At 39.7% G+C, this 23,669-nt stretch overlaps 1 protein-coding gene across 1 annotated transcript in view; it reads left to right on the top strand.

Annotated features, from left to right (window-relative positions):
- The window catches only part of nos1 (nitric oxide synthase 1 (neuronal)), a 41,083-nt gene that overhangs the window by 9,543 nt on the left and 7,871 nt on the right, over window positions 1-23,669 (top strand). Inside the window, exons 4-24 of the mRNA XM_051423807.1 lie at window positions 1,584-1,721; window positions 6,350-6,495; window positions 7,203-7,365; window positions 7,574-7,665; window positions 10,034-10,175; window positions 10,274-10,413; window positions 11,711-11,885; window positions 12,773-12,874; window positions 13,245-13,439; window positions 13,645-13,730; window positions 14,309-14,453; window positions 15,338-15,442; window positions 15,528-15,586; window positions 15,691-15,807; window positions 17,682-17,856; window positions 18,192-18,330; window positions 18,998-19,076; window positions 19,210-19,403; window positions 20,233-20,402; window positions 21,727-21,937; window positions 22,828-22,915. Coding sequence (XP_051279767.1) covers window positions 1,584-1,721; window positions 6,350-6,495; window positions 7,203-7,365; window positions 7,574-7,665; window positions 10,034-10,175; window positions 10,274-10,413; window positions 11,711-11,885; window positions 12,773-12,874; window positions 13,245-13,439; window positions 13,645-13,730; window positions 14,309-14,453; window positions 15,338-15,442; window positions 15,528-15,586; window positions 15,691-15,807; window positions 17,682-17,856; window positions 18,192-18,330; window positions 18,998-19,076; window positions 19,210-19,403; window positions 20,233-20,402; window positions 21,727-21,937; window positions 22,828-22,915 — 2,861 coding nt within the window. The remainder of the gene's footprint in view (window positions 1-1,583; window positions 1,722-6,349; window positions 6,496-7,202; window positions 7,366-7,573; window positions 7,666-10,033; window positions 10,176-10,273; window positions 10,414-11,710; window positions 11,886-12,772; window positions 12,875-13,244; window positions 13,440-13,644; window positions 13,731-14,308; window positions 14,454-15,337; window positions 15,443-15,527; window positions 15,587-15,690; window positions 15,808-17,681; window positions 17,857-18,191; window positions 18,331-18,997; window positions 19,077-19,209; window positions 19,404-20,232; window positions 20,403-21,726; window positions 21,938-22,827; window positions 22,916-23,669) is intronic.

Here is a 23,669-nt window from a genome sequence, read left to right as displayed (position 1 = left end):
ATATCCGACAATGGAACAAAAAAGCTGGTGTGCTTTTTACTGATGCAAAAATTACCATTCAGCCGCTGTACAGCTGTTAGTGATTGCGCAAAATGATCATGATAAGTAACGGTGCAAAATTTCAATTTACTGGTCATTATTGAGTAAACCTTTGAGGGTTTGTTATATAGGGAGTAAAGGAAAGAGTGACCAAGGAAGGGATTGTGGACAAAGCCCTTGACAGGCCTGCTGTGCCTGGTTGCATTGGCTGTGAGTGGACAATCACTGAATGGGGGGAGGGGTTAAGCAAAAGGTCAGTTGGACCATTAGTAAATAATTAGTCATCATTTATTAGCTGACCTTGATCTCAAGTATGTTTTTCAGGGGCAAAAAAGATATTTGTCCTTTCAACAGTGACTGACATTTAAGATGTACATCATTACACACGTATCAAGAAAAAAGTTAACTGACATTTACAGGTTGTTCATGTGAACAGATTCTCTGAAACCTGCATGTGGCATTAATAGAAAAAAGGATTTTCTTAAATGTAAATGCCAGAGCTATAGCTTCCGGTCAGTGAGTGACAAGCCTAACATTCATATTCAAATACACAACCGCTCTGCTTTTTATGTCAACAAGCCTTGAAACTCTGCATCTGATTTTCATTGCCTGTTCGACTGAGATTCTCTTTACGGTACAATGATCTTTCTTCCTGTCCACAACCTCAGTGATAACAATGTGTCATATCTGAGCTGCACGGTGGGGGTTACTGCTGTTGGAGCATGAACACACAGGAAATAAGCTCTTTACTCTCAGTGTGTGCAAAATCAAATTCAATTCAACCCTCCTCATTCCTCTCTGCTGTTTGAGAGGACACAAAATGACAATGAGACTCAACTGGCGTGACACTGTTGGTATTCATCTCCCCGGCGAGTATGATGATCGTGTCACTGTTGTTCAGAAACTGCTTCACTGTACGATTAACAATGCTGTGGGAGATGATGAAAGAGCTTCCAAGGTGTGGGATTGATTACTCTGATCTTAGGCAATCACTTTGTGCCTTTCTCTAGGAACGCTTACAGTTGGCTTTGGGGTTAAATTGCAGGCATTCATCAGTCAATAGCTACAGTATTGGAAAACCCAGTGAGCCACGAGTTAGCTTGCCATCAACCTGCTGTTAAATGCTGATTGCCTTTATCCCAGAGTGTGAAATAAAACAGAAATGGAAGAAGGAGTGAATTTAGGTGGTTCATCGTGCATAAGACTGTGTGAGAGATTTTAAGCACAATGACAAACTGATTTTCCCAGACAAAGCTCTTTGCCTTACAATGGTTGTAAAAGTCCTGTTAACAATGCTTCCAGATATAATTCATTTTATTCCCGTCTTAAACTTACCAATCTATGTCCAATTTTGACACTTGAATCCACTCCCCAACAGCGGGACGACTGCACTTCTTTTCAGCTTTACTCAGTGTGACTCCCAGTCATAAACAACTTAACCACTTTGCACCAAAGGTGTCACAGAGGTCAGAACCTATTAGTCAGACACAGTACAAAGGCACAAAGTCATGACTCATGTATAAATGTCTATGTGCTCTTTCCAGCCTCCTGCCCAGGACAGGTCCTCACCCACCAAGTCACTGCAGAACGGCAGCCCCTCCAAATGCCCCCGCTTCCTTAAGATCAAGAACTGGGAGACTGGCACCATCTATAGCGACACACTCCACCACAGCTCCAGCAAGGTAAGGAATATGGAAATCAGTATAATCAGTGGTTGGATAAAGCAGTCTACTGCAGCATTTAGAGTAGTCGCTGAGGCAACCATCCTGGCAAGGATGAGAAAAATCTTGATGTAATTATTCAAGTCATCCTATAATATCCAGGATTTCTATGTCAGTGGTGAATCCAAATTGAGGCTGTGAGGTGCTATTGTTTTTTCATGCCTTGACACCTTTCACTAAATTGAAGAAGAACTAAAAGAAACTACTTCACCAAGTGGCCAGAAAAACAAACACCTGTATGATGCATTTGTAATGCAATACAACAGGCCTCCAATAAATATAACTTTATTGAAAATTTTGTTGAGGCTACTTTAGCTGTCTGCCTGTTGACTCTAGGGCTGCAACTAACATTATTATTTTCTCGCTCAGTCTAAAGTATAAAATATATATATATATAAATATATATATATATATATATAAATATAAAAGAAAACAACTAAGTTCCTAAAACCAAGCGTCACATCTTCACATTGCTTGTTTTGTTTGGCCAACAGTACAAAACCCAAAGAACACAAAGATATTTACTATCACATGAGATAAAGAAAGCAGCAAATCATTGCAATTGAGAAGCTAAAACAATAGAAAGATTTGGCATTTATACTTGAAAAACGACTTAAGCTCTAGTTGATGGGACCATAGAGTTGAACTAGCATGTATGACAAACACTATTTGAGTTTCACTAGGTCGGACTGACGTATTGAATCACATAACAATATTCAGGGTTTCCTTTAGTTCTGGTCACCAAGTAAAAGTAAGGAATTGGTTGCACTGTAAGGGTTTAAAAGCCAAGATTATTGAATTTGATAATCCTGCATTTGAATCAGAGATGATTTATTTAGTCAAATAAAACAAGTGTACAAAGAGTTTGACTCTTAACTCAGTGACACATCACAAAAAGGGCAAACACGATACCAGATTTCCATAAAAGATGAGTTCACATACTAATGAGACAAAGGGATGACAGGAAGACGCCCTGTGAGTCCGCCTTTATATAAAATCACAGACATGCAATGCTTTCATACTGTAGGTCTACTAACCAAGGTGACTGATATTATGTCTGTGGCTTTAATGATGTCTTAAGGGCTCCAATGAAATGCATATTGTTTTACTGGAAAAAACATTTAGCCTACAGATTTACTAACACATCATTTGCAAGTCAAGTAGATTGAAGGATAATAGCACAGTGTGGTATGCCTTTTCTCTGATTCTTATTGACTATTCGTACATTAGAGAGCTTTTCTTTAAAATGTTGGCAAAAAGCTTTTTAGCCAGAAAGCAGGGAGTTTGTGAAATCTGGGTAAAGCTTATGAAACCTCAAATCCTTCTGAAAGAAAGCAACAGATCACTGATGTACCGTATTGGGACAGCTCACATGGTCCTGCAGTGACTCACATGCTCATATAAGCAGTCAGCATTTTCAGAAAACAGCAAATGTGACATTTGGTGGATATTTATATCCTAATTGCCTAATATTAATGCTACATTCATACATCTGCAGCACGACTATTTTAACAAAACAGACCCCTCCATTAACCCCTCCATCTTCAGCAGCTACTTCCACACCCACTACAGGAGAATGGCATTCTGTCCCACATTTTGTGTGGTAAAATCAAACAGGACATAGACTAGACCAGCTAGCAGCGGTGTAAGGCTGTGCTAAGGCAAAGCGATGCTTTGAGCTACATACTAATTATCTGCATGTGAATTTGATCATTCTGAGCAACATGCAATGTTAAGTAAGTTTTCAATGTTCTTTATCTTATTTTATTGTGTTAGCATGCTAACATTTGCTAATTAGCACTAAACAGAGAGTACAGTTGAGGTTTATGGAAATGTCATTAGTTTTGCAGGTATTTCGTTATAAACCAAAGTATTAGGCTTCATAAAAAGTTGAGCTGATGATTGTGCTTGATGTAAAAGAGGATTACTAAAGTTATTACAATTTGTTCTGAGGGGAAGTCTTTACCAAATGCGATCCCACAAATGTTAACCTCAGACCAAGTCTGTAAAATTAAGTACTGTAAATTGTGTGTCCATGCCCTCCAGAACGAAACCAATGCCAATATGGACAAGGCAACATCACTGTTTAAAAAATAATAAAACAAATTTGGTTATGGTTACAGCAAGATCATGATTTAGGTTAAAACACATACTAGGTTAAGACTAGAAAGACACTGTAGTTTGGGCTAAAATCACAACTTGGTTAAGTTTAGTGGACCTTTGTTGTCATGGTTACAATGCTAACACTTGATGAATGTTCAGGAATGATCGTTTTCAAGAACTCAAAGTTGATTAGTGGTTGGAAACAGGAAATTAACAGCAATCCAATGTTTGCATACCATCCACCCACCCCGAATCCTTTGCTCTTGACAGACAACTGTCAAATTAGTGCGGCCACAAGAGAGCTTTACGTAACTTTAACGTAAAGATAATGTTTTGGGCGCAAAATGCTGTGTTATTTTCCAACTTTTTCTTGGGAGGACAGTCTCTACATGGTAAATAAGGTCATTTCCTAAACTTTGTGTGAAGGTAGAACACCAGAAAGCATCAGCTACATGCAAATACTTTGGTAAGAAAATTGATTTCTCATCCCCGTTCATCTATCAACTGCTCTGTCCACGCATTTCTTCCATTTTATCATGCAGCCAAAGTTTCTTCCTCTAGTTAGTAAGCCAGTCTAGCACGCACAAAGGTGAACCCCGCTGTTTAAGCATTCACCCCCCCAAAACACTGCAGCCATTCGTAAACAGCAAACAGCAGCCTAATTACTTCGGTGACTTATCGGACAGGCAGTGCATCCCAATGAATGGCCTGTAGTAGCATCTTCAGATTTATTATATATCACAGACGCTGCTGTATTCGAGAATGATCCGTCTTTTTCGAAAAGGACAGCTGGCTGGCATGAATGCCCAGAGCGGTATGATGAGCGGACGTGCTGGAGCACAAGTGATTCCTTTGTTTTATTTTTAACACTCCCTGCTCTACTCATCCATTTCCCCCTTTTACTCTGTCACCTCTTACTGTTCATGTTGTTCTGCCTCAGCTTTGTTGTTCCCTCTTGTTCTCAATGATCTTTTCTTCTATCTTTTTATTTGCAATTATCCCTTTATTTTTATCTTTGTTTGCACTTTCTCAGATTCTCACTCAATTTCCTTTCCCATTTTCTTTTGTTTTGACTGGCAGTGATGGTGTGTTTGCTGTCTTGTTCAACAGATTTTTTCTGTTTCTGTCGAGTGAGGGTTGGACTTGTTGGAAGGGACATGGGGGGAAGTTTGTTTTGGACAGACTGCCGGTCCACGTCTGAGTGTTTGGACAGTGCAAGTGTGTGGTTCATTTGGTGTAACAAGCCAATTTTAGCAGCGCTGGGGTCATTGTCAAATTTCCTCTTCCAATGTATGCCTGCGCTACTGTTTCTGTCATCCGCTCTTGCTCACTCATTCAATCTCTCTCTAAGCTGGTGAAGGCATTTAGGCAAACCAAAGTGACAGCTGACTTCAACTCTAATCATATTGAACTGACCACACAAGGTTGCTCTCAGCTATGAGCACTTTTCTCTCTGCATCTGTCTGTTTTCTTATTTTCTGTGTTTCCTCACTCTTTCTATCTTCCTGTCTCTGCTTAATGGAAGGATACCAATCCATGACTCATGGACTTACTCATTCATTAACATGCGTGCCAGCCGTGTGTGAGCAATATAATGAAAACTGTAAAACACTTGATCCCTTGTAAGTCTTGAACTTACAATGTAAATTAACTTATTAGAAGAAATGACTATATATAATTATTTTATTCAAACCAAGTAAAACCTTTGGAACCTTTCACATACTGAAATACAGGTTTCTCCTCTTTTATTCTTTTATTCATATTGACACCTTTCTGTCTTTTATCCTAGGAAAGGCCGTGAAATCAAAGTAATTTTTGGTAGCCCTTGATTTGATGTTTTATATGGTTATTTTGCAAGAAAGTATAAGGTAAATATATATTTTTACACAAGGTTGGCTCCCTGAGCTTCTTCTTCCAAAGGACAAAAAAGTCACTCTTATTATGGTTCAACAGTTGAAGTTAAAATAGGAATAAGAAAATGTAGGAAAATTCTATTGGAAATTTTTAATTATTCCATTTCAAAAACTATGATTTAAGCATGTCCTATGTCTGTTTCAAATCAAGCAGAACCTAGACTTAACTAGTTAATCTAAATGAATAGTGAAAGAAGGTGCTGTGATAGCCCTGCCTTTTGTAAATTAAGTGGATGCCATGCTTCTCTCATTTTGCATTCAGTCACAACACAGAGATTGATGCAAAAAGCATTGAACAGTGAACAGGAATCCTGAAGGCCACTTCTTTTGAAGAATTCTTTGTCCAATAAAATTAATTAACACCTATATTTTGTGTGCCGAGGAGCCAACATGGTATCTTCTGTTAGTGTTATTTTTTGCTTCAAAGTACATTTTGTGGATATTTGCAGAGACATTACCAGATAATTATACCATATGATTATATACATATCATTTTGGCACTGAAGAAAAAACAACAAGCAAAATTCATCCCTATAAAGCCTCCCTCATCTGTCATGTAATTTGTCTTTTCAGATGCCAATCTGCAGCGAAAATGTGTGCATCGGCTCTGTGGTGATGCCCAATCAGCACGTCCGCAAACCAGACGAGGTCAGAGGCAAAGAGGAGCTTCTTCCATTGGCCACTGACTTCATAGACCAGTACTACACCTCCATTAAAAGGTAGCAGAAGTAATATCATTGGTATATTAATGGCTATGCAGTTCTTATTTAGCTACATATGTAGGGTGCGTAATGTAGAATAGCATTTAGTGAGCGTTATGCACCTCCAAATCCGCCTATCTGCTCTAGGTTCAACGTCTGTGCTCATTAATTCTCAAAGCCTAATATACCCAGTCCACTCAGCCTCTCTGTCCTGCTGTGCTCCTCAATTTCAAAGAGATTGTGATAGAGATTGTCAAAAAATGCCGAAAGACTAGTGATTAAATAAAGTAGATGCAACCTTTATTTGAGTCCCAGTTTAGACTGGGTGTCACCACTCTGGACACGTGCCTGTGGCTCCTTTCTTTTTCTCCATTCTCACAGTTTATCATGACTTTTTCATGTGACTTAAATGTAGCAAACTATAATACTTGAGATGAAAAGTAATTGAGTATAAGTAAAAATGCTGTAGTTTAAAATAATTTTTAAAAAAGTAATAAGTAAAAAAAAAGTCCATAATAAATAAAATAATTACTTTCAATGGCAGCTACCCTTAATGTGTTAGATATTTTGAAGATGATATGAATGTGACAGACCCACATTTGTTTATGGGATTACAGAGATCCTTACAAAATGGCACAATTTTACAACAGGTACCTCTTATGTTGTGCTATACTGTGTGTACATGTTCTCTTATTCTGTTGTGCCTGTGGACCTGTCCTGCCCAGGTATGGCTCTAAGGCCCATGTGGACAGACTGGAGGAGGTGACCAAGGAGATTGAAGCTTCAGGAACTTACCAGCTGAAAGACACTGAATTGATTTATGGCGCCAAGCACGCCTGGAGGAATGCTGCCCGATGTGTAGGGAGGATCCAGTGGTCCAAACTACAGGTAATGTACAGTATCTAAACTAAAATCCGCCATAGCGTGTGGCATGTGTAAATGTTTTCAAAATAGATTCTATATTACATTTGCAGTTTTGTATAATATCCAACATACTCAGAGACGTAAAGCACATTTGGTTCAGTTACTTGTTTTAAAAATACTTCATTATGCATAAACCTGCTTCTGGGTTTTCATTTTCATGTTTGCTTTCCAGGTTTTTGATGCTAGAGACTGCACAACAGCTCATGGAATGTACAACTACATCTGTAACCACATCAAGTATGCCACCAACAAAGGCAACCTGAGGTAAAGATTCATGTGCACACTGGGGATGTCAACAAATATTCAAAATTTGATTATATAATTATATAATAATTAATATTGACTGGGGAAAAAAAAGATCAGCACCACCACAGATGTCTGCCTCGCGGGTTCTCGGGTGGGCCTGGGCTGAATGCACTGCTTGATGGATAGGTGTCACACATTGTCCCTTTTACTGACTGAAAATTAAATATAGGTCAAGCTGAAGTGAGCAAATAATTCAACAAAAACACCCACGTGGTGGTGAGTGCACAGTACCATTGAATGTTTGCTTTCTACTGTAACTTAACTATTTATTTTGTAATGTGTAATTATGTAGATGTAAAAAGCATGTTTATGTTGTTTTTAAAAGGAATAAGGGAATGTCATTTTTGGACAATTTCTAAAACACATACACCCCAAACACACACAATGCTCAACTGTTTAGCTAAGTCTGGTTTCCTTTTGTTCAGTTCCTCCAACTGCACTCACGTATCTCATCGCACATGTAGTCTCCATCCCTGACTACCCTGACTTGACCACCAACCGCGGACCCACTCTCCCATCTGTCAGTGTGTGCTCTGTCTCTTAACGCTGCCTCTGACACTATCTGCTGCCTGTCTATCTGTCAGTGTCTCAGCCCCAATCATTGCCCCATCGCTGAAGCGGTGGACCTTGCTAACAAGCAGTCACTTGTCAGACCTGCACAGCACTTGCTCACTTTCTGCCAAGTCCTAATCACATGTGACACTTCATATTTACTTCTTGGATGATGGATAGCTTCTGACTCATTACTACGCTTAGCCTGGCCTTCGGAAGGACAGCTCGGATACACATGTTGACGAGAGCCAGCACAACATCCTGGCTGCGCCTCTCTCAGCCTGGCTGACTTTAACATGAATAAACACAGACACACACACACACACACACACACACACACACACACACACACACACACACAAACATATAGTGCTATTGCAACATTTTGCAATAGTTTTGGAATTATTTTGCTTATTCAAAGTCACCTGTCAACATTACAAAAACATATTCTAAGAGATGGTCCTAAAATGATGCAAAACACAAGACTGTAAAAGTGGTAGATTTCATGGAAAAGATTATGCCTACAGTGCAGGAAAGAAATTGTTTCAACTGAGAAATGATTATGGAAAAAATTGTGAAATTGTTATTAGATTTCCCTTTTAAATTGGCTCATCAATCATTTGCTAATCCTTTAAAGTGATATAGTGAGTCAGCAGTGATAAGAATTGCTGGGTTTCCAGGTTGTGATAAATCCCATTGGCTGGTGTATATGCTTTCTATTTAGTAATAATGTTGTTATAAATGCTTTGGATTAATTAATAAGTTCACATTGGGTTCTCATTTTTGAACAAGCCATTAAGCCTTCAGTAATAAATGTTAGTATGTCATAAATAGATTTTGATCTCGATTGACTAAAATATATGGTCAATCAAAGATCAGAGGGAGTTTTCACAACCTGGAAACCAAGACTTATAGTGGCTTATAACTGATCAATAAAGCATTATTAAATGATTTAATAACAATTAATAAAGCTATTAGTTACAACTTATAACTTCTTTGTAAAGTGTACTATATTAAAAAGTGGTATCAAAATCAAACTATATCTGCAGAGGAATGTGAATGTTACTTTTTAAAGCATGTGGCCAATTTAGAACTCGTGATTTAGTTATAATGATAATATTGTTCAGTAGCCTAATAACATAAATTTTTTGCTCTGTTGCACATTATATGTTTCCCACAAGATGACAAATGAAAATCGTAGTGTGATCGTACAGGCTATTGGTTTCACGATTTACACCAGTTTCCGAAGCCAAGCTGAGAAACTGTTTCCTGCAGATGTAGACTGCTAGCACAACTGGCCCAGATTTACACCAGCTGCTCTCCCTCCTCAGCGACTTAGAACCGGCTTAGCAGTATTAACACTTTTACCCGGTCATGGCATTAAAACACCACTGGGATGTAGAACAGACCAAAAGTAGCTAAGCTTTGACCCTGCTATGGGTCCTTTGACATAACATGATTAAAAATGCCTTTGGACACAGATTACATGCACAATACCAACCATATGTTTACAATCTTGTCAATTCATTTATTTAAATATTCATAATAACGATTTATTATTAATGCTTTGTCGCACAGACTCTTATTTCGTTAAACAGTATGTGCAGAGATCAACATGCCACTGAAGATACTGCTGTGGCACAGCTCAGAATCGGATTATATTGTGTTTTTTTTTAGATATGATATTATTATTAAAGCTAGTAACAACCTCACATATGCAAATGCTGTGAATATCTATACACATTATTGACATTTTTCTGTTTGTTTGTTTCAGATCGGCCATCACCATATTTCCCCAGAGGACTGATGGCAAACATGACTTTCGAGTGTGGAACAGTCAGCTGATTCGTTATGCAGGCTACAAACAGCCTGATGGACAGATCTTGGGAGACCCTGCTAATGTTGAATTTACTGAGGTAAACAAGAGGAAATGTATTTTTAAGTCAATGAGGCAAACTTGCAAACGTTCACTGTAAGAAATGCCCATTTTGCACTTGTTGCGTTTGGTCTCTAGATCTGCATGCAGCTTGGATGGAAAGCTCCCAAGGGCCGTTTTGATGTCCTGCCCCTCCTGCTGCAAGCCAACGGAAATGACCCCGAGCTGTTTGAAATACCTGAAGACCTCATCCTGGAGGTGCCGATCACACACCCAAAGTGAGTTACGCCTTCCCTCTTAAGCATGCATACATAAAGAATCTAGCAAAGCAAGAACTGGTGGAGGCTGCACAAAAAGACATCCACCCACTCACACATCTCTTAACAACACTTCTTAAACAATGGGGCACTTTCATGCCAAGAAATCTGATTGGGTTATCGTTGCATTCTAACTGTGCTGAATATTCCCAGAAAGCACAGCTAGCCATACTTTATCTGTTGCTATGCCTGCTTTTGTGGTAACCATGGGGCTTGTTAGCGCGATTTCAAGCTTCCTCCTGTTTTTTATTCTGATTTGTTTACTTTACTTTCAAGAAAACTTTTTATTTACATGGGTAGCTACTGTACAAAAGCCATAATGCCCTTGAGATGTTAAGCATGAAGCGGCTGTATCTAAAACCCATAATCACAGTTAAGAATTGGGTATTACCACTACACTAGTTTTCACATATACAGGCACAGATGCAGACAGAGCTATTGCTCCATCACTTCACACCACAGAGAGCGTTTCAGAATCCCTTGACACACTGGTCTCCCTGCCAGACTCCCCCCAAAATTGGCATCTCTTGCTCCATACCCTGCATCAACTGGCCCTCAGCCCTGGCAGCAGCTTGGCACAGGCCTGCGACCACCAACAGTGTCTCATCATTACACAAGATTAGACCCAGCTCTGCAAATAATACACTGAAAGTGATGTTATCAGTCCCCCTAGAGGGTGCAAGGAGTGAGTGGTGGGAGGTAATTTGAGGTCCTGCCTGCTCTGTCCAGCACTGAAAATCTGTCATAAGTGGTTTCTTTGTGTTAATGTTGATTTTGGCTGCACTCCTTTTTAATTATGTGTCTCAGGGATTAATATCTGTGCTGAAAAAGACAGTCACAAATTATTATAATAATGTGTGCCTATTGCAAATGTTGTTAACAAGGCCCGGAACCCCCTTTGACACTGACTCTTATACCCACCCTATATATATGCATTACATTAATGCACTCCCGTCTTCTGTACAGTCTTCTTATCTTTTCTTATTTTTCTTATCTTTATTTATTCATATTTTTAAAAGTACTTTATTCTTGTGTTATTTTTGTGTGATTTGTATATTTTTGTGTGATTGTACATTTTAAGCACCATTGCACCAAGACAAATTCCTCGTATGTGTACAAACCTACCTGGCAATAAATCTGATTCTTATTCTGATTCTGATGTTGGATGTTTACCTGACCTCAGAAGGGATCATAGTGAATTCAGTTAGCCAAAACAGCTGCACTTCCCACCAGTCATTCCCCTTTTTGCACTGCCCAGGTACGAGTGGTTCAAGGAACTGGACCTGAAGTGGTACGGCCTCCCGGCAGTCTCCAACATGCTGCTGGAGATTGGCGGCCTGGAGTTCACTGGTTGCCCCTTCAGTGGCTGGTACATGGGCACTGAGATTGGCGTGAGGGACTTCTGTGACACCTCACGCTACAACATTCTGGAGGTAGTGCGTTGTGCCAAAATACACAGAGTCATGCTCCACTGGAAAAAAATCAGAGGCACAGATTGACTGAAGCCTTGTGCAGAGAGGAGCATGTGTATTGTGTCACCAAATGACCCGATCAGAATGCCATTCTTCTTCTAATTATGTACACTTAGGCGAAAGCTGACAAGAAATAAAGCCCTTTAACATAACTTATAGTGTTCATTTTAATATTAGGGCAAAAAATATTCTAATATATATATAAGAAGCTGCTCATATATATAATATATTCTATATAATCTATATATCTGTTATTTTATTCATGTAATCATATACCATGTCTTTATATGTATTTGAGGCAAATGGAACCGTAAGCTGTTCTGTGGCAGCAAATACCTGAATTTCCAAATTCTTTAAGAGGATATGAATATTATTTTTGATATGGCATATAATTAGGGAAATCAGACTCTCTACTATCTTTGAATATATCTTCAGGCAAATAAAAGTAAGGGTTTCCCATCCTAAAATCTCAGTTAAAACCTGAGTGGTCCAATTGTGAAGAAGAGCACTTCAGGGTCCATGGGTGTCAGCTTTGGTAGATTTGCCTTACAAGTAAAGTACAGACATTGTGCTTGTCATTGCTGATAAGGAGAGATATTTGCTTGTGCAACGATTTGTTTTGCATGAATTACTTGGTGAATATGAAGACAACCAGTTCCCTGAAGTTTAGCCACTGAGGCACAACATATACAACTAGCGACTAGATGTACTACTGTGATTTAGTTTTTATGTGTTTCATAACAAAAAGACATGAGATGAATTGTGCCATTACTTTCCTCGGGTGTAATTTAGTTGTTTTACATGTGGTACATCATCTTTTTTTTTTTTTTAAATGTCTTATTATGTAGGAGGTTGCTAACAGGATGGCCTTAGACACCAGGAAGACTTCCTCCCTTTGGAAAGACCAGGCACTGGTGGAGATTAACATTGCTGTTCTCTACAGCTTCCAGGTAGATACAGCTTTATATGTTTCACCCTCTTCCTGTTCACTTCTGCAGCATAATGTATTACTCCTCTGTCCATCTATTTGTATAATCAGTATGTTCCAAACACTCACATTCCTACCAAAATATGGGAAAATATGTTTGTCTCTTGTGCAGTTTGCTGTTTACTCTTTGTCACTCATGAGTCACAACCAATTTAAGCAGTAGTAAAAAATATTTCCAATGGAGTATCCATTTAAATGTAATTGAAAATGTGATAATTTATTTGTGAAATGACCCCAACTTTCATCAATGAAACTTAATTGTACCATTGTTTTCACTGCAGCATCAGAGAAAATGCATTAATGAGTTCATTCTTTGTGTCCCCTAATTTTAGTCATGCAAAGTTACCATAGTAGACCATCACTCAGCCACAGAGTCCTTCATGAAGCATATGGAGAATGAGTACCGGGTGCGAGGTGGCTGTCCTGGAGACTGGGTGTGGATTGTGCCTCCCATGTCAGGAAGTATCACACCGGTTTTCCACCAAGAAATGCTCAACTACCGCCTCACCCCATCCTTTGAGTACCAGGTGAAAACATAATTCATGGGATGTTGATGTTTTTAGCAGAGGGTACCACCACAATCAAAGACATGCACTCATGTTTATAAACTAGTTGAGCTATAATAAGCTATTACTGAATATTGCCGAATATCACGGACAATATCTCAGTATCTTGGAACCTAAAACAAAGACAACCTCTGAACTCAAATTTTTTTTTTCCCATATGCAAAAGCCTGATCCCTGGAATACCCATGTGTGGAAAGGAGTCAATGGGACGCCCACAAAGAAAAGAGCCATCGGATTCAAGAAGCTTGCCAAGTGAGTGTGCAGTCACAGAGAAATATTAGAAGAAAACCCTGGTTGGTTTGGTTAAATTAGAGATTAATTAAGTAATTTGTTTTCTATCTGCAGTTATACTTGCAAGGTTATATTGCAACCTTAGATGTCAAAGATAATATACTGTAGGACATGTGTATGTGTATGATAATCTAAAACCAAACAAGTAATCACTTTCCTGAAAAGTTAGACACACGGGAAGAATGCTGGTGTACTCAGCGGTGAAATTCATCCAATCAACCCCTCAGGGAGTAATCAAAGCTTTGTCAGTGTTTTGTTTGTTTATGCATGCACTCGTGCACGCGTATGCTATTAATATAATTGCCTTGAGGATATGACAAGCTAGGTAATCACAATTGTCATCCATCCGCTACCTCGGCATAATGTCTGCTGCCTGCTTAAGTGAACCCCACTACCCTCTATAACAATTGTTTTATCAGACGTATCAACATATCGGCAGAGGATAAAATGTTGCAAGCTTTGGTCCTTGGATAATTTGATTGCTTGTCCTGTGTTTTCTGTGGACCTCATTCTCACTGTCTCTCCCTTCGCTTCTGCAGGGCTGTGAAATTTTCGGCCAAGCTCATGGGCCAGGCCATGGCCAAGAGGGTGAAAGCCACTATACTGTTTGCCACAGAGACGGGCAAATCGCAAGATTATGCCAAAACTCTCTGTGAAATCTTCAAGCACGCTTTTGACGCAAAGGTACAATTGCTCCTACCTTGCATCATCTTATCCAAAAGTTGAACATCAGCTTACATGTAATTGTACTAAATTCCTATACCCCCCACCCCCCCAGCTGACGAAGCCAAACAGATGCCAGCTGAGTACAGACGACGAGAGGGTTGAAAAAGAAAGTGTGTCTTTTGTCACATTTTCTTTTTCTCTCATGCAGTAAAGTGCCGCGGGTTGGAGGCAAGATTTAACCACCGAAGCGTTGAGCAGTTCAGTAGTTTAACACAGGATCCTGAAGCACCCCTGGCTGTGCATATCTGTTTAGAAAAGAGAGAGAGAGAGAGAAATGCTAAACATGCTGCTCTCAATCATACACTGTGTGCTTTTCCTCCAGGTCATATCTTATTTTTCCTTCCTGTTTTCCCAGTGTGATCAATCATACAAGAAGAGATTCGTGCATGCAAGTGTGTGGATGTGTGTGTCACTTAGAGTGGGTGTCTGTAGATGGATCGCAGGGCAGATGTGAACGCCCGGGGCAAATCTTCATTGTTGTGGGGCTAAAGCCTGTTTTCTCTTCACGCCTTTGGTTGTGTGTCCTTCTATGTATGTGTGTGTGTATGTGAAATGCAAGCACGTTCTGCGGCAGCCAAACACCATCACGTTGAGTGGTGTGCATCGTGGATGCTCGTCGTGTGGCAGCAGCATATTATCATCTCGTTAGAGGCGAGGACAGAGTGGTCATTACAACCTCCTCCTCTGCCAACGGCTGTGTGTTCAGCCTTAATTTACACGCTCAAGTCATCTGTCATGTGGAGTGTGTGTCTTGGAGATGAGAGCGAAACAAAGGCTACACCATGTGTGTGGAGGCGAAGATTCCCTCTGCATTATGCTCTTTTTTTTTGTGACATCTGCAGGTCACGTCAATGGATGAATATGATGTGGTGGACCTGGAGCACGAGACGCTGGTGTTAGTGGTGACCAGCACATTCGGAAATGGTGATCCACCTGAGAATGGAGAGGTATGTATGTTATGTATCAACAGCTCCAGTTTATTAGCAAACAAAGATGCACAGGTTACTAACAGCCCTTCTTTGGTTACTGTAGAAATTTGGAGCTGCCTTAATGGAGATGCGCCACCCAACATCCAACACAGAAGATAGAAAGTGAGTTTAGTCCCTCAGCCTGCCTGTGTTTGCATTTGTGCGTGTCAGATTCCATCTTTTTCTTCCCTTGAGTTATACATCCTCTGCTTTCACCTCCTGTCCAGGAGCTACAAGGTCCGCTTCAACAGTGTGTCCTCCTACTCTGACACTCGCAAGTCCTCCAGTGACGAGCCAGAAGCCAAGATTAACTTTGAGAGCACTGGACCTCTCGCCAACGTCAGGTAAACAAAATCAAACCAGAGCAAAAAAATAAAACTTATCTAAAGAATGCTTTTGCTATTTGCTTCCGTATTAGCTTCCGTGTTTCCTGTAAAAACAGGCAGCTACGGAATGGCAATAGTGCTGAATGTGCATCCAATGCCGACAGAGGCCAGCTTGACAACAGGGAATACAGTACTGAGGTGTTTTTTCCCCCCAGGTTTGGTTCTTGGCACACTGGCTTATTTAGCTAACATTAACTATACAAGCAAACTAGTTAATAGAGGCTAACATTACCTTTAGTAGCAGTCAATTTTAGCCAGTCCATCAGGGAACTCCATATCTCGGTACTATTGTCGTCAAATTGGCTTCTGTCTGTCTCAGAAGCTGTATTTGGTTCAAGTCCAGCCGATTTCACTGGGAGGCTGCTGAGCCGTTGCACACTAAGGGCACCCACAGCAGCAGTTAGTGGAGTTGAGGCAGAGCAGTCAGAGGACATCAGAAGGAAAACAACTGAACATATTTTCTCCATAATATATGATCCAGTTTCACCCAAATCACTGATAATGTTGTGTTTTAAAGTTTTCTACAATAATCAGTGATGACCAGACCCCCAGAAACACTCTGTTCTGTGCTAATGAATTTTGCTGCTAAAAGTTGAAGATTGATTGGTGGGTGGGTGTCATGGAATTATTGGTTGAAATGGGTTGGTTCACGCTTACGTAAGCATGCGCTACATTTTATTTTACAGGAAGAACAAATTATTGGATTTCGATATAAAAATACAAAGAAATAGATTTGTTTGGCCTACATTGTTGAATAGGGGTACAATATGACTTTGGATGTAATCTTAAAGGGTTATAAATTCAAGTCATTTTTCATTTAATCTGGACTTTAATTTAGACATACAAATGTCTTTTTACCTGCAAATCATCAATCAGGCACACACTCTCATTTCAATATTGATTTACTGGATGAATAATGAATATTGATTTATTGTATGTAGAGGAACAACACAGAAAATGAGCATTTTGAGTATCTCTTTTAATGTAACTCATGTAACTCATTCAGGCTCTCAGATTACTAGTAACTAGGCTACTATGTTTCTTGCATATATATTTTTTGTCACAGCATAAAATAGTTAGATGCCATTGTTTTGAAAAAACAGAGCCACGGCCTCGCTGTGAATTTGGAAACTGTTTTTGACAAACCACTTTGCAGCACACTTAACTAGCACATTTTTCAACAGTTTTGTACATTTCTCAAGGTTTGTAACTAGTGCAAAAAGAAACATAATGAAGTAAAGTAACAATTTTATAAGTATATTTGCCAACAATAGTTTTCATCACTGATTATAACAAGTACAAGATGTAAGGACCGTGAGGTTTAGTTATCTTTTATACCAATCAATGATCTAAAATACTTTTGTAAGATGCTGGCATCATGCTTAACTAAAGAATATCTCCAAAGTTTCTATTTACTTTTATTTGGTGAATTGAATTTTAATCCTGACACAGTATATAGAAGTGAACTGTTTGTTAAACGTTTTTGTGATGACTAATCTTAATTGTAGAGGACGGTTTGCTGACCTGTTCAAGAACAGGAGCCCACAACAATTTGGCTCAAAGTTGAACCCGAAGTGCTTCAAAGCAAGGCAAGGGGAAGCATGTCCGCTCTCAGAGAAGTGATCTATTTCAAGTTTACATCTATCTAAAACTGGACCGGACACGTATTTATCAATACGTTGGCTGTTTTGGTGCTTCGGTGTTTTCGGTGTTTCAAATCTCTAAGTCTCTAATGTGGGCTCCGTGGCTGTGGTGTCTACATTTGTCTTTTGCTTTTTTAACGCTACCTGCCTCTCTGTCTCTTTCTTCTTGTGTATGTTTTCTCTGTTTAGGTTCTCAGTGTTTGGCCTTGGCTCCAGGGCCTACCCACACTTCTGCGCCTTTGCCCACGCTGTGGACACGCTGTTTGAAGAGCTGGGAGGGGAGCGCATCCTACGCATGGGAGAAGGAGATGAGCTGTGTGGCCAGGAGGAGTCATTCAGAACCTGGGCCAAGAAGGTTTTTAAGGTCGGTGTCATGGGCAGAGACCCTTTGCTCTCGGTTTAGTTCAGTTTTGTCGATCATAATGGTTTGGCGTTTGCTTTGAATAGGCACACCATGCACATGCACCCGTTTTCTGTGCAACCACAACAGGAAAGTACCTCACACTCCAAAACAACCCCACCTGTCAAGGTATCATTTTGAAGGTGTTTAGCCATAGGTAACCTTGAGCTGGTGGAGGCAGTCCTACTTAGAGTACAAGAGATCATTTCCCAAATCCTTTGTTATTCCTGTGTGGGTGTGGAAGGGCGTTTTGAATAATGACCGCGTTCTCTCCTGTGACTATGTTGTTACATGTCAAGGCTGCCTGTGACGTGTTCTGTGTTGGAGACGATGTGAACATTGAGAAGGCCAACGACTCCTTGATCAGCAATGACCGCAGCTGGAAGAAGAGCAAGTTCCGCCTGACGTACACAGCCGAGGCCCCGGCCCTCACAGAAGGTAAATAATAATCCTGTAAGAAGTAAGTGATGAGCTGTTAATGGTGTCTTGATATTAAAGGGGCAATAAGTACTAATAAGCACTCCTGCAGAAAATGATCATAATATACCTGCGGAGGGATGGTAATATTATTGATCAAGACCAGTGAGTCATCCTGGAGATGAGATTTGTTTCTCTGTTGTGGAGTGAAAAATGACAATGTAATGGGATTTCAAGACCTTTTTTACTCTAGAAGTCCTGAATGCCATAACATTACATTTACTACAAATATTGAAAATGAATAATAGTTTATTAGGTGCACCTACTATATCTTAAACTAATACACAACAGTCCTGTAATAAATCCAACTTTCATGTAGGTTATAATGTTTTTGTTGAAACAGTTTTAGAGAGGTGCAGATTCAACTTTATGATGATTTTGGAGGATGTAGTTATGGTACTGTTGAACTGTACTCAATCATACAGATAGCTGTTTCTTTTATTTAACCTACCCTCACTGATGTACATTGGTGAACAAAGTAATAGAGACACCTCTAAGAAATCAAATAAGTGTATTTTTCAAAAGCTGGAACCTTAATTAAAGCAAATATAAGATAATCTTTTAGACCAGTCCCTAAATAAAGTAAATGTCATGTATGTGATGTAGTTTTGTTTCTGTCTGCCAACAGCATTGTACAGCGTTCACAAAAAGAGGGTTTATGGAGCAAAGATGCTAGAATCTGAAAACTTACAAACTTCCAAATCCAAGTAAGTATTTACTGACACAAGAAAATAAAAATTGGGTACATATATTTTACTGTTTTTGGTAAACTTGTGTGTGAATTAAAGGGAACAGAAAATGGTGCAGCATTGTACCCTAAATCTCTTGTCTCTTTTGCAGTCGCTCCACCATATTTGTGCGGCTCCACACAAACAACCACGACAGACTGAGCTACCAGCCCGGCGACCATCTGGGCATCTTCCCTGGCAACCACGAGGACTTGGTGACGGCTCTCATAGATAAACTGGAGGATGCTCCACCTGTCAATCAAATTGTCAAAGTGGAGTTCCTGGAGGAGAGGAACACTGCCCTGGGTGGGTGATGCTATTAGCAACGTCACACTACTTTACGAATGCAGTAGGCGTGCAATGAGAAGGGTTGTGGTTTGAGATGTGGGCAGGATGTCAAAATCAAAACATGAATAAAACATGTCTCTTGCCTCAAAAGACAACATGAAGTCACACTTATCTGTGCAAGGTATCTATGCCCAGATATTTTTCAGTCAAGCTGCATATTGGCAAACTGTGGTTTGCTTAAGTCACCCAGTGGTGACACTGGGTGACTTAAGTGTGATTTTCACTGTGACTTTAAAGTAAGGTGTTTCTTAACCACAGTGTGTATACTTAATTAAACTCCACCTTGACAAATAAAGCCATTCCTGGCAATGGCTTATTAAACTTCCCTTTTCCCACTGTAAAATGCTTTATCCTGTCATACTAGGTCAGTAACTATTCAATAAGTAACTTAATATAACTCCTGGTTAAATAAAGCTTAAATAAAAGAGACAACATTCGTTTTCATATATACACCTGTTTTTCTGGCCACCTGACAAGTCACATACATTGTCTCCTTTTAGCTCAATTTAACAATATCTATTTTTTAAACAGTAAATCCTGAAGAGTCATTCATCTATCGGCCGTTTGGCACTGGGCAGAAGTTGTAGTGCAGACTGGAAAAAAACAAAACAAAGTGCAAAAAGAAGACAAAACAACACACTAGAGAGTAGTAACTGCAAGGTTATGGTGATAATTATATGTGGGTTTATAACCACAAGCATTCCCTTTCATGTTACATATAGTCATTTGATCCACTGTTATAAAAACACATGTTATTGCAGCTTTAACGTTTGCTTATTTACTGCAGGTGTAATCAGTAACTGGACAAACGAGACTCGTATCCCTCCCTGCACCATCTACCAGGCCTTCCAGTACTTCCTGGACATCACCACTCCACCGAGTCCTGTGCTGCTGCAGCAGTTTGCTGCTCTGGCAACCAATGACAAACAGAAAAAGAAACTAGAGATCCTCAGTAAGGTAAATTCACTTAGTCTTCGGCATTACCATTAACACTGACCTTTAAAATTATTGAGCTGCTGCTGCACTGAGCGCTTAGCTTGGTTCGTGACCAGACACATGAGGGATTTGCAATGTACTCTATGTGCGTAGGCTATATCCAAAAATATGCTCTCTGTTTTTTCCATTTTAGAGCCAAATGTATGCAGACATTCTTTCACTTTTTATTAGAACACTTTTGAAAGCACAGTTCTATAAAAAGTCACCATGTGTTTAAGGCACAATAATAACCAACACATTCATCGTGTTTGCCATCAAAATATAGAAGATAAGTTTCTGTATCTGAAAGCTAATTTGATGCACTTTGCACTGATGGAAATATGTACAGTATGAGTGAGCTGGCGCCAAATTAAAGCTGTTGATCAGTCTAACCCAGAGCCATTCCCCCTTGCAGTGCCTCCCACAATTCACTCTCCATTTTTGTCAATGTGTGGAAAAGGCTGACTGAGGCCAAGCAGTGACTCATATGCTCATACATCGAATCATTGTCACTAAAGCAAGAGGAAGAGATGGAAGGATTCTGAATTCAGATAAAGAAACAGTACAGTACAATCAGCACTGCAGATCATTTTTATTTTTGTATATGCTAAATCTCAAGCTCATTTTAGGAATAAAGCAGTGTTTCTCAGACTTTTCTAATTTTCCTTTTTATGCCCGAAGATTCTCACAAAAAGAATTAAAGAACAGTCAAGCTTGTTTTGTTATTGTGTTCTGTTTTGTCATAAGCATGAAAGAATGAATTAATTCAACAAAACTGATATTACAAATGTATTAATAATATCTCTAATTAACTAACTATATAAGTCCCCATCTGTGTTTCAAGGTTGAAAAACCCAGGCCCAAATGTACTTTTGCTATTGAAATTGTGATAATTGTACATATGGGACTTCAAACAGTGCTTGAGGCTCAGAACTAAGACCACACCAGGCTTCTTCATGGGCACTGTGTCACTCATTAGCAGCTTAAGAACAAAGCAAAAGATGGGAACATATCAAAGTGTTTTTAGCCTGGTAGCAATGCTCTAAATTCATCACATCCAAATGTCAGCGATGACACGCAAAAACAGTTGGGCAGTGAATGCTGAATGGCTCTGTTTGTGGCTGCCTCTTGCTCTCAAGTCAGATATGTTTAAAGATCTAAAAGACGAAACCACCCTCCATTTTTTTCTGTTACTCTTGCACTTACTTTGTTGTTTTAATTAGGATGTCAATTCAACAACTTACCAAGATAGAAATTAAACCATCTGTACTTCTATCCAACCTTGTCTTTCTCCTTGACATCCCAGGGTTTGCAGGAGTATGAGGAGTGGAAGTGGTACAACAATCCGACACTGGTGGAGATGCTGGAGGAGTTCCCTTCCATTCAGATGCCCTCCACTCTGCTGCTTACCCAGCTGCCCCTGCTGCAGCCTCGCTACTACTCTATCAGCTCCTCTCCAGACCTGCACCCAGGAGAGATTCACCTCACCGTCGCTGTGGTCTCTTACCGTGCCAGAAGTATGGACCTACTACTCATTTGGGGCTCTTTTTCTTTGTCAGCTCCTCTAACCAAGCTGAGCATTAGCTAGCTGCAGGTGATATAGGTCTTTTCTGCTGACAGGGAGGGTGAACCTTAATGCCCCCATTAGGCTTTTGAATGTGAAATATACTCAATCATGCCTTGTGGTTACTAGTAAACTGTATTTACCAGTAAGTTATTGCTTGAAAAAGTATATAGCCTGTATATATATTTTGCTGCAGTTCAGTTTATGTCATGGATAAAAGGCTCTTTCAAGGTTGCTGCAAAGACTTGAAAAGTCAAATGACTCACCCTCTCTAAAAACCACGATGGCTCAAAGAAAATTGATTGCAAGTTACCTTGGAAAGCCAGTCTGCTTTACAGGGCAGCCAGACCACAACTGTAATTACAAGTAACATAGATTTAGAAACACCTCAGGAAGATGTTCTGTCTATGAACAGATCATATTTAAAGATATGAATACAAACACAAATGAAAGCAAATTCTGCAGTCTGTCTGACAGTATATAAAATTCCGGTTTCTGTTTTAGCATTAGTTTTTGTGCATACTGAATCACATGGATTTTATACCCCCACCCCCCCTTTGCAATTAGCATCTGTACCCCTCAGTCTGTCAAGTAGTCAGCAAACATTACCAGATGATATCCCTACTATTTCCATTCATATGTATAATGTGCACTTGTGTAAACATGTTACTATGATTGTATAAGCAGTGCTTGAATTACTGTAATTTCCCTTTCAGAGAGCCATACAGCCTTGGAAAACGGTTTAGGGCCACTCTTTTCCTGTTAGTTTGTGCACTTAAAGAGAGTGGGAGGCAAAGGGGAGGGAAACAGGTAAAGTGCTTACTTGATAATAATCCCTTACAGATGGAGAGGGACCTATCCACCACGGAGTGTGTTCATCGTGGCTCAACAGGATAGAGAAGGGGGAGATGGTGCCGTGTTTTGTCCGAGGGTAAATATCACAATAAATGTTGTAGAATGACGGATAAGTCAGTACTGTGGCATGTTAAAGGAAAGATTGCTATTTTGAGAAATTAAATAAATTGATTCCATTTTTTGCCAGAGAATTAGATGAGAAGACTCATGTCTGTATGCAAAATATGAAGCTACCTCCAGCAGCTGGATAACTTAGCTTAGCACAAAGACTGGAAATGGGAAACAGCTAGCCGGGCTCCGCCTACCAGCAACTCTTGGCTCAAGCTAAAGAGAAGGGTCGAGCCGCAGCCTTGCAGACTACATGACACACCCACTCAGATAATTTCCTAGATTAACGCATTTAAAAAATAAAAAAAACCCAAACCTTGAAGTTTTTGCATCAAAACCTAACCAAGTAGTTGGAGCCTAAACCTAACTGTGACCGTTTCAAGGGTGTCTCATGTATTGCTGTGGACCTGCAGTAGAGAGACTTACTTGGCTAATTAAGATGTTGTATCTGGATTGTCTCGTTAAATTGACAAATTGCCATTTCACCATGTGCCAGACTACTTTTTGGTCACAGCCAGTAACTTCCTGGAGTCTCTGCTGGTTGCCAACTAAGAAAAAGCCCAGCACATAACCTCCCTAGGGTAGCCAACTAAGTAAACTTCATACAGTATTAAGCACACAGCCATGAGTGGTATTAATCTTCTCATCCAACTCTTAGAAAGAAAGCAAATGACTGTCTTTTTCTAAAATGTCAAGCTATTCCTTTAAATGAATTTCACAAA

This window comes from Dicentrarchus labrax, unplaced genomic scaffold (genome assembly GCF_905237075.1).
Source record: "Dicentrarchus labrax unplaced genomic scaffold, dlabrax2021, whole genome shotgun sequence".
Lineage (NCBI taxonomy): Eukaryota > Metazoa > Chordata > Actinopteri > Moronidae > Dicentrarchus > Dicentrarchus labrax.
Note: the sequence above shows the minus strand (reverse complement) of the source record. Positions and strands in the feature narration are given on the sequence as shown.